This window comes from Corapipo altera, unplaced genomic scaffold, assembly GCF_003945725.1.
Source record: "Corapipo altera isolate COAL_440 unplaced genomic scaffold, ASM394572v1 45, whole genome shotgun sequence".
In the NCBI taxonomy this organism is placed as follows: domain Eukaryota; kingdom Metazoa; phylum Chordata; class Aves; order Passeriformes; family Pipridae; genus Corapipo; species Corapipo altera.
The window spans coordinates 15,374,544-15,386,659 of record NW_020884877.1 but is presented as its reverse complement, the minus strand read 5'-3'; the positions used below and the strand labels follow the sequence as shown (position 1 = coordinate 15,386,659).

Here is a 12,116-nt window from a genome sequence, read left to right as displayed (position 1 = left end):
GCTACAACTCATTCTAACATGCTTTCCAACAAATTCGGTTCTAACAGTGCATTTAAGCCAAAAGTACATGTTCATTATATCAAATTTAAATTACAGCATAGATGTAATTTAACAATAAACCACGAGATACTTTCGACAGATGTCACCAATAGGCAAAATTACTAAAACTTACCTAATTTTCTTTTTCCTGGAAAAACTTTTTCCATGCTAGTTTGAAAGAATATCCAAAACAGAAAGAAGCTGCTAATATAAATGCAAATGGCATACACCAATAACTTAGCTTCACCTGCCTAATTGTTACAAAATATTATGGAATAATTTTTTCTGTGCATTGCCTTAGCAGCAATTAGCATAAATAAATACATAAGAAGGTGTACTTGATAAGTGGTAGCCCCGTGGATACCTGGCACATGTAACAAAACAGGCCTTTTGCAATTATTAACCAGTCACAATTTATCTGAGGCTAAAGAACACATTTTGCCTCAAATGAATTTGAGAACATATTATCTGCATGTTCCAGTATGTCAGAGTATAACCCTCACTAAACCAAAATGGTACCAAATCTTTTCAGGATGCCAATTTCACAGCAAGTAAAACCATAATACTGAAAACATATCCTAAACTGGAAAACAAATCTATTTACTCTCCTGGACTGAAACAGAATGTTTAATTTACTTTGTTGTAATTTTTTGCATCCAACAGCTGTCTTCAGTTTAAATTTGATTTGTCACAAGGTCACTGGAGTACTCTCCCGATTGGTATTTATAGGCCTTTGGCTTATACTAGGAGAGGAATACTAAATTTACTTCAGTACTGTTATTTTTAGCATAAACATTTATGTTGCCTAAAACAATTTATAGGGCATATGCAAATGTAATAGGTCTAGTCATCTTTGGATTTAAATATATATAGCTTGACTGTAAGACTTTATCTGCAATTATTGTATCAAAAACTAAAAACCTTGGCTATGAAAAAGCTTGAGTATGCTGACAACAGAATACAACGATGATAAAAAAGGGAAAAAGTAACACTCATTTAGCTAAACAGAGCCCTGCTTTGATTTCCACAGACCAATCCATGCTATACTACCTTCAAATAGCACAGACCTCAGAGATTCAAACCTTTCTCGGCCTTATAAATTCACACACATAAATACATACACAAAAATCCATGAACACAAAGCAGTTTTAAATGAGTAATTTATATATACTAAACTGTAGCTCAGTAGCTCTCCACCAAGAGTCTAGATTTATCTTTTCAAAAATTCTTCTGGTGAAAAAGAAGAAAAAAAGAAAATATCAAGCAACACATAAATACAGGACTTTCCTCACCCTTTCCATCTTTCGTGAAGCATCACGCTTATGGTTGACTTGGCAGTGCCCCATCTGGCAGCCAGATTTACAAGGTTAGCATTGAACCTAATCAGAAACAATCAGAAAACTCTTTCTCTCTAGTGTCATTTTCTGCTTGGATAGCTCTGCTATGCTATTATAAATAGGAAAAGCTTGCAGCACAAGCAGGGTGGAAGACTTCAGGGAGATTTTAGTAATCACCTTCCATTCAAATCACACCTACTCTTTAATCATGATTGGATCCTTTTCCATTTTATAGCCCCAGGAGTAAACTGAGGAGCTCATAATCAACACAGATTGGGAGTGAAATTTTAGTCCCGCTGAAGCTATTGTGAAGTATTATTAAGTCATCGGGCAGAGATTTCAGTAATGGTCCTTCCCTCTGGATTCTCTGTTGTAATTTAAAGTGGATTTCTCCACCCTCTTCCTAGTTTTCATAATATAGAGTGAATGCTCCAGTGAAGTTAAAGTTTGTTTTAATCACAAGTGCTCTAACAAGAAGGGGGGGGGGGGGGGGCGGGGAAGAGAGAGAAAAAAAGGTTCCGAATTCAAATTATTTATAATTTTTTGGTGAGTTTTCCCCCCCAATACCAGAATGCTTCCTAAAACCAATTCCAAGCTTTCAAAAACAGAGACGCAGGCAGAAATGCAGGCCTCTCCCTTAAAGAGGCAGTTTAGCACTACACACTGCATCTTTCAGAACAGAGAAATTTTACTACTGGAAGATAAAATCTTTTTGCCTATTTATTTACTTATTTTTATATCACATGAGTAGCACAGAGTCCACCTACTCAAAACCACTGGACCCTCACTGGTTCTTCTGCTTCCTTTTTTAGAATGGCCTGTTGATGACGGTTACATGCACTGCTTTTCATGCGAAGGGACAGTTGCATTACCAAATAACCTTAAATTCCTTTACATTTTGAGATGTTATACCTCAACTCTCCTCAAAGGAAAGAAAGCTAGATCGATGGGGTCTACAGAAGCAGAGAAAACATGACAAAACTAGAAAAGCCTCTTGCTCAAAGTAAATCTAAAGAACTCAGTACTCCTATGCAGGAGCAGCATCTTTTATTAATGAATCTGAATTATTATGTGGATGAAAAAAACCCATGCAAAAACCCATGGTTTTTTTCCATAATAATAAATAAATAAAAAAGCTCTATATTTGAAAGATATCTGGTTTTCACTAATTCTTAAAATATGTACCTATGGGAAAAAATAAGAAAAGAAAGGCATGTATTTCCCATCTATTCCAATTCTATTTCGTATGGCTGTTCCTCTACATAAATGCATCCAATTGCATAAGTGATCTTCTACACTGCTGAGACAATAAACGAGCATAGCTTTTCAAGTTCACATTTGAAAATTAGATGGCAAAATATTAATGTCCCAAGAAGAACAAGATTACCTCCCTATTGGTTTATGCAGTGAAAATTACATTTCTCCTTACTACACACTCTTCCAAATCCCTGTATTTGCTCGTTGATCCACCATTTTCCATATTCTGAACGTTATTAGCAGTAGACAACTTCACGACTCCTGAGTTTGATTCAGCATCTCAGATAAAAACAACTATGCAAGCAGCTTGATGAGCATCAATCTAACAATCATAAAGCAGCTATAAAAACACATTTTTATGTGCACTGCAATATTACTCGTAGTCATTGAGGGGAAATAAAAAACTAAAATGTCACAATACTCAACTAATATGTCTGGATGTTTCATCAGCTGGATGACTGTATAATAAAACTTTGTTGGAGTTTAAATCTAGCTGCTCATTAGCAGAGCTCATGGACAGGGAACTTGAAGATATAGGCTTCTGCTGCTTTTCCAACTTATTTTAAAGTAATTAGTATTCTTTGTGTGTGCACATGCATAAGTACATTGCAAGAGGGTGGAAAGGCTGCCCACTTGATGTAGTGAAAAAACCTACAGCAATTGACTGAATAAAGTTATATCACAATTGATTCAGAGGAAAAAATAGACTAACTGCTATTCATTATCAACAAGGTCTTTTTTTTTTTTCTTTTTTTTTGCAGCTTTGATAAAATATGGGGGATGAGGAGGGAGCAGGCAGCAACATCCTCTGCTCCTGCTAAACAGAAATCAGCATTTCCAATGCACTCAATTAGCAGTGTTTTAGGTCTGTGTCACATTCCTCATCACAGCTAATTGATTTCAGGCGCAGGCCAATCTCACCATCCAACATCATTATGCAGAGATAGGTGATGAACAGGAAAACAAATCTCTGATTGAAGAAAAGCCTGAGAGAAAGGCACACCATTGACAAGCTGCACACAGCATTTCCTTCTCAGAGAAATAATAGTGTTTAAAAACATTCTGAACAGATACCCCACAACCAAATTTTATCAGACCATTCTAGAAGCCCCAAAACTGGAGATGTGAAATTGGACCAAGCTGGGTGAAGAGATACTCATCTCTATCTCAGGGGAAAACACAGAGAGAAAAAATTAAATTATGTTTCCTGACTTATTTCTCTGTTCCCCCTTCCACTTCCATGCACAAAGCAGAAATATGCTCTGGGGCAGGGAAGTTGATAGAGGAAATTGTGATGGTACATAAGATAATATTCTAGAAAGCAAAAATACTTATCCCAACTAGCTAGCTGAATTTCAGTTTGAATGCAAACCTGTATTGTTGGTGAGAATATCTGAGGTCAGCACTCGTCAGAAGAAAGAGACGTGCTCCTGTTCTCTTGGCATGAAAGGCATATGTTGCCAGCATGGGAGGCAGCTTTTCTGGCCTGAAGCCCACACTGGAGTCCCAGGAGATAAAATGCTGGAAATGTTCCTCCTCTCCCACTCCTTTACACTCCAGGCCTAGTTTTGTAGTGATCTAAATTCTACATTTATATTCATCCTTTCTAACACTTTAAAATAATAAATACAGAACTGTGTTTCATCAATTGACTTTCATCTCAGCCCACAGAGCTACTTTCAGCAAACTGAAGCAGAGCCCACTGGCATGGCTGGCTCCATGGACACTGACATTAATCAGCCCACAGAGCCTGCAAGTGCCCAGCTGCAAGCACTGGCATATAATCACCAGAGATGATTATATTTTTAGCAGCATCTAATTAAGTCCTATTTTCTTGGCCTTAGAGACAACTAGATGGTAGCTCACTTGTTACAGCTTCACCTCATTAATTAGAGACCTCTTCCTTCAAACACAGACAGGTGCTGCAGCCGGCAACACCTTTCTAACAGAAGCATCACAACTGCTTTGGGACGAGTCATGACATACGCATGAGAACTTTACCCACCTCCTAAATGCTTTTCATGTAAACATGAATAAATGAATAGCTGCTGATTTTCTCTTTGCTTATTATTTAACAAAAGATGCAAATATAGCATTCAGGAAGCAAATTCCTATTACATTTGATATTTACTTCTACTGTATCATTGCTTGCACAGCTTTCTAGTGCAACACACCATATATTTTCACCTTTTTTTTCCACCTGTATGTACCGAGAGAATAAACTACTTATAAACTAATTTTAATAGACACTAAGGTTTTAACTACCTCTTCTTTCTTTCTACTTTTTCAAAAACTAATTCTGCTCATTTTGTATTTATTGACAATATCTTGGCAGCAACAAAAAAATATTAAGAAAGCAACACAGATGAGATAAATAACACTGCTGCACGAATTTGCTGTCTCACTGAATCCATGAAGCCCAGTGAAGCATCACCATGTTTCTATATCAGACCACAAGTGAGCAACAACTGTTACCACTTTATCTTGGCACAATACTGCTGATTGCCACAATTAAAGCATTACATTCTTTATTTAGATACCTCCTGCAGCCCTAACCACCACAGCAGATGAGCACTTTTGACAGTTGCTATTCATACCCCAACACCTTTTCCCCAGCCTTTGGGGAAGAGTATAGCGAGTGGAACATGATTTTCATCAAAATATATATTCCCACTTCTTTTTATTGATCTGTGAAAACAACAAGCTTCTCTGAACACTTCTTTTTTTTTTTTTTCCTCTAGAAAACAAATCTAACCAGCTAACTACTTTGCAGATGGATTAATCAATAGTGGTGCAATGTTTAGAGAAGTCTACTTTAACATATGTAACAAAAATAAACCAATTGCAATGCTCAGCATTTAACTCTTCCCGGTTCTGCTCAGCAACCACCCCATCGCAGTGTTGCAGGTTATCAACTGTGTCACCCATAGACGCACGTTTAAGGTACCTTTTCAGTTTACTCCATACTCCAACACAAAGGTGAGTGATCACCTGCCAAATCGCAGCCCGGACACGATGTGTTCCCCCCCAGCACAGCCGAGCTCCCCGGGGACAGCACCGTCCCCGCACTGTCACAGGCAGCTGGGGTGGTCCCCTGCCCACCACACCTGCAAAGACACCCTGGGGCCAAGGCCAGCCACAGTGCCCAGGTCACCAGGGAAAGGCTCACTTACCGTTGTTGTTCGGCTGCTCCAGGGCTGACGAAACCCACCCCTGGACTGGAGTTCGCCCACCAAGGGTTCTGAGGGCACCAATTGCCCCTAGAGGCCTCATCAGCCCAAACGTGCCTCAGCTGGGGCCACCTGCCCTACCCTGGGCCGTCCCTGTCTCTTCTCACACCAACCAGCATGCCACAGGCACACAGGGCCAGAAACACAAATTATTTCTTTAAGTACAAACACCTTGGGAGTCTTAAAAATGTCTTCTGCAAAGCAGTGGAGAGCAAGCAGCAATTCCTTCCCTCCTCTTCCTCAGGTGCTGCTTGTAGACAAAGTAAGGGCAGCAGCCATTTGTAACACGGCCCTGCAGCACTGCTGTGCCACTGAGATGCACACAGAACATGGAAATTCGAAACACAAATCAGTTTGCGCAATACACCTTTATTTTTACTTTATTTTTTGAACCTTTGCAGTCATCTTGGAGTAATCATCATGTAAACAGTAGGATGGGATGGGATTACATTGAGTCGTATGCAAATGGTTCTAGAACACCTCAACGATTATAACAAGGCATTATAAATAACTTCTCTTAATAATATATATTTGCCATTTTCAGTACATTACAGAGCTGCCGCTTATCTAGGATTAGCTAGGAAGTAGTTTAAATTGTAACCTCTGAGAAACATGTCTCCAAATTTGGACTTCCTTCTAAGGTTCACTAGCTCCATAACATCTATGTCACAGGTTAAGCAGAAGACTACTTGGGTTGTGTTTTCTTTGTAACAGAGTTTTACTTGATCATTGCACAAAGCCCTATTATTTTCACTCCACCTTGGTATTTTACAGAACTTGAAATAAAGCTTCAGTTCCGTTCTTCAAGTTTTTATCACCTGTATGAAACCGGTTTCTATCATTAAGGGTAAGTCAGATCAGAGATGGACACAGTACGCATTCTACCTTAACAACAACAGTTCAAAATAGCTCTAGCTCATAGACTCCCCAATAAAGCATAGTCAAAATACTCTAACATCTTTGCTACTGTATATCCCCTCCTTGCTCAGATAACTATATATATTTATATATGTTGTACCATATGTATGGTACTTAGAAAATGGAGATTATTTATATAAGCAGCCTCAGGCACATTCTTAAAACATTAATATCTGCAAGGCACCTCCCACTCCCTTGACAATCATTTTGTGGACTGGTTTTTTGACACACAACCAACAAAAGTTTGCTAATGCCGAATTAATTAATTTCAAAAAACCCCTAGAAGTTACCCAATACTTCAAAGACATACCTGAAACTTTTTTAAATAGTGGGAGATTAACTGCAAATAGTACATAATCAAGTCAAATCATTTTCTTATTACTAGTGTTGTAATGCATAAATATATGAAAAATAAAATTCACAGTCATTTTTAAAACTAGAATTCAAGTTTGGCTAATAATTCTAAACTTTTATATGTATGTTAATTTCTAAATAGAACAGAACAGAGGCAGTATTATCAACCACAAGTACAGGTAGAATAGTATCACTCAAAGTTTATGAAAGAATTAAGCTTGATAGAAAATTCCTTTTGTAACCAATAAATATAACCACCTGAGTGTACTTCCACAAGCTTGTCACTTAGGGGGAATCCAAATCAACTGCTAAGAGACATTTAGGAGCATTTTGAATGTTAACAGCAGCAGTGTAGCTGTGGGCTTTGCTTGTTCTGACTTTGTGAATTGCTAAATAATGAAGCAGAACTCAGTGTGTGGTGCATTAATTTTCCTTTGCATCTAAGCTGGCCTCTTCGCAATCTCAAAATTCGGCTTGGGGTCAAGGGACAGACATCAGCTGACGCTTAACTGAGCAAAACCAATCAGTTTCACTTCATCGGGAATCTCAGTGCCATCACAGCCAGAGGCCTGAAAGTACAAACAGAAATGTTTAGTATATCACACTACAACAGAGGATCTGACAGCCAGGATATAAATTTTCCCCATATCGCCTAGTCAGCTTAGTTGAATAGAAGTTTTCAGACTGCTTGATGTAGCCTCTGTCAACATCAGCCAATTGTATCCTTAATTTTAGCAAACCACTGTAATCAATATTAAAGATTATGGAAAAAAAATACTGGAAAATGAACTCTGAAATACCCAAGTTCTTTACACTAAAGTTTCCCAACTGGAGCCAAATTTTTCATGCAAATATGCTATTTTTACTCATGAACAGTAATTAATATCCATGTATAGAATCCACTTTTTACCACTGTGCTATACACAGCAAATGTCTCATGAGTCCAGCCAGCAAGTCGGTTTGGAATACCAACCAACTAAATTTTCAAACAAGAAACTGAAGCAGTCTACAAAGAGTAAATACTAATATTTGCAAAAGGACAGCTCCGTTCTAGCAGTACAGTCTAGTACTTGAAATTGTATAGTTGAGATTCCTCAGTAAAGCTTGTCAAAATACAAACTGGCAAAGTGATCAGTTCATTTTTCACATATAATGGTAAGGATATAAACCCACCTTGCTCAGGACTGAACTGTTACTTTAGGTCTGCTTTAAAAAAAAATATGCTGGAGGCAAAATATTTTTATATTTTCATTTTTAAATACAAAATTTTTCCTGTAGGACAAAAGTGACTACATTTTAAATAAAGTTTTTCATGCATTTTTATCTGTGTGGTAGATAAACCAATAATACAATTGGATTAAAAGTGCGTAGTTCTAACTTAGCTATGACAGATGCCTTCAGATTCTTTTGCATATCACAAAAAGTCCTCAACAGAACAATTGATTCACCCTATAAAAACTCTCTAGATCCTTTCATGCACTAGTAGCAGTTGAACCCTTTAATAGACCTGGTTCGTGTTCAGGCAGTATATGGTAAAGAGCTCTCAGACTGTGCATACAAGGTGCACCAAGTGACATAATCCGCTCAATTTTCATGACCAAATTTAAACTGTGTTGCCACTTGTGGAAGCATTACATCAGGCTACTCTTTAAAATTTACTTTGAGCAGACACAGAGAACAGAAGTTCTCTCTTCAGATAGTATTTCACAGCTGTTATTTCACTGAAGCAGCAAGTTAAAGATCTGAGATCATCACCATTGGTTAGTATTAAGATATCTGAATGGTTCTTGAATTGGGAATTTACTAAATAAATGCAGATTTGCACTTGAAATGCTAAAAAGAGCTAACACTACTACATCATTCTACACTCTAGCTAGTCAATCTTCTCAAAGCCATGTAAGTAACACATCTAGATGCATATAGATTTTTAAATGCCTTCCTTGTCAATGAATACCATTTTATATCTATTTAATGCACCTGGAATTTATCAGCTTAGATTTTGTGCTTAGTGTAAGTACAACTACTATACACAAACTGCAACATGAAAGTATTCAGTAGTGACTGAATGCACTCCTTCATTAGTACTTTTTCCCACCCCTTTTCAGAAAAAAAATCCTTATATGAAATGCAAATTATGCTGTGCAATAATTCTGTGTTTCCTTGAGTGTTGCCACAATTACATATGTATTAAAGCAGCCTCCTTCCCAAAGTGTGGACAGCTGGATCCTGCAGGGAAGCCTTAATTCTGTGTTAGCCAAGACAATTAAGGGAGATTTAATACTATATATACCTTCTGCAGAATAGGGTCATTTTAAGCTCAAAGATACGCTGTTTCAAAAATACAGAGAATCCAACCCCTGCCATCCAGGTACCTCACTCTAAAAATTTTCTTCACCATTTTGGTAATAATTAAAGACAAAAGTAGTTAAGACATAAATTGTTCCTTTTTCTCCTCCAAAGATGAAATGCTTGCCATTTGAATAGAAATACTCTATACCAGCAAAATATCAGCAAAAGCAATCTGTAAGCAGTGAGATACTAACGAGATTCTTTGTCCACAGATAGAAGTAACTAATCCTAGACTGAGGAGTACTTTTCAGTTGAATTCTCTGAATGGATATAGGATTACTTACATTTGACCTTGAATTCCCATTAAATATTTACCAACAAAATTATTTTAATCAAGTTGTATATAAATGCTCTCAAATTCAGTGAGATCTTGCTAAGAGGTAGCAAAGACCCAGGAGGACATAGAAAGATATGGTACAGTTCTCCTAGGCCACAATTAATTTAGCAACTTCACTACGCGATACAGAAACAGGTAGAAATGGAACATACATTAAATTAATCCAATAATAATAATAAATTAGTATATTTGTCGTGGTTATGTTCTTTTCCCACAAAGTAGGGAACTAATGCAGGAAACCTAGAGCAAAAGTATCAGGAAGAAACTTAAGTAAAAAAATAACCTCAGGAATTGTTATCTAGCCAATGCAACTTACCTTCAGAAGGGACAGAGACATTGAGTTTGCATTGTCTATTAATTCTGATTAAGGTAAGGATAAGGATGATGGCAGCATTCACATACCATGTGACATTGACTGCACCCCCGGAATAAATCCAACTGAATTGCAGAAATACTGAACCTAAATTTTCAAGAGGATTTGTTTTCATCATATATAACCTGAATACTATGGGATATTACATATTGGAATTTCACACCTCTATTTTAAGTGTGTGAAAAAGAAACCCAGACTTCTGTAGAGCCTCAGGAGTATCTCAGGAGTATCTATCTATCTAAATGCTCTTACTGAGAAGCCATTGATTACACAATAAAGCCAATTCAGATGTTTAGGCAGCAAGAGCACAGATCAGCTGCAAAAACGGAAGCATCAACCCTTACACTGTATTTATAGCAAAGGCCACAGAAACAAAATAATGTGAGTTATATGTCTTTATTCCCCCACCCAACCCCTTCTCACAAGAAACATGTCAGTTCTGGAGATTTTACTGGACTGTAGAAGAGTCCAAATGAGTCAGCTAAAACTATTCAACTTTGTATTTCAGGAATGACATTGGAACAACAATCCTGAATTAATACATTATCATCAACTATGTCTAAAAATGACTCTCTACAACCCATCTAAAGTAGCTGCTTTTATAAAAAAAGCTTATCTAACAGATGTTCATTCTAGTTTTTCATATGTGATGAGTCACACTCAGCAAAAGGTGCTAAAAGCTAATTGGTAAGAGCTTGGTATTTCCACAGCCAATAATTCAATAATTTCAAGTATATAAATTTTTCAACTTAATTTTAGCAAGAAATAAAAACAGAGCACATCAATTCTGGCTTAAGTTTCTGCAATGTAAATTTATTAATATTAAATTAGATCTATCACGATACCATCAAAATCAACCAAAATTAGGACCCATGGTCCAGGGTACAAAATGCAGCACAGAAGAGTGTCCCAAACCCAAACCCAACATCTGATGATGTACATACAGAAAATAGAAAGCAAAGGAGAAAAAGTAATTAAATACACTGGGAGCAAGATAAACTTGCAGATGTGGATGGTCAAATGAAAGAAGATTGAGAAGAACAACTAAGGAGAAGCAAGTGAAGAGGGTGACCTGCATGCAAGAAAAATGGTGGCAGGTGTTAGAAAAAATGAGGTTGGAACAAAATGTCCATTAGCAGAGGACATTTCAGTCAGGGTAGACCTAAGTGAGTGGGGCTGAAGGAGTGTTAACCTAGGAACTACAGTCTTCTCTGCTTTACTTATTTCTGAAATTCTTCTCATAGGTTTTCTTCCTGCAGTTTCTCACCTAAACCTCAGACTTCCTCAGAACTCACGTGACTGAACCTCCTTCCCCATGCACAGTTATGGAGCCCTCCTGTCAAAACAGGGTTTAAGCTTTTTCACTCATACATGGCAATTTCAGTCATCTGTCAACACATTTATTCAACAAAATAGCTGTAAATAAGATAATATTCACACAAAGTTGATTCTGTGATAATTAGTTTGTTTCTTCCCTTCATGCTGTTACTTACCAACTTAAAAGTCAATGTTTTCAAGGCCTTTGGATCATCTACTATTTTCTGTAAGTTAGCAGCAACTGTAAAATAAAGTACGGAAAAAATGATTTATAGAAAATTGCATTCAATGTGCCATCAAGCCTCATATTGAATCTTCTACTTAATTCTACATGTATACATGTCTGTAAATTACTACTTCAATCATTTAATCACTCTCTAGCTGTTGTTTCAAAGTCAGAGGGCAGTTGGGCTACCTTAAATTCTGCCTCCTTTCTTTTCAATCACTCTGACACTTTGTGCCTATGAGAAGTGATTCAAGGAAAAAATCTGCCTGCAAACCAAATGACAGAAAAAACCAACTACTTATTTTCAGTGCAGTCTATTCCATAAACAATTAACAATCACACAAATGCAAGTGCGAGGAAAATGAGAGAATCACACAGT

At 37.1% G+C, this 12,116-nt stretch overlaps 1 protein-coding gene across 2 annotated transcripts in view; it reads right to left on the bottom strand.

Moving 5' to 3' along the window:
- Positions 1-6,215: 6,215 nt before the first annotated feature.
- Positions 6,216-12,116, bottom strand: part of STK39 (serine/threonine kinase 39) — a 79,447-nt gene continuing 73,546 nt past the window's right edge. For both annotated transcript variants that reach the window (XM_027637223.1, XM_027637224.1), the window contains exons 16-17: positions 11,688-11,752; positions 6,216-7,704 (exon numbers count right to left, since the gene is read on the bottom strand). In XM_027637223.1, coding sequence (XP_027493024.1) covers positions 7,630-7,704; positions 11,688-11,752 — 140 coding nt within the window. In that variant the 3' untranslated portion in view covers positions 6,216-7,629. The remainder of the gene's footprint in view (positions 7,705-11,687; positions 11,753-12,116) is intronic.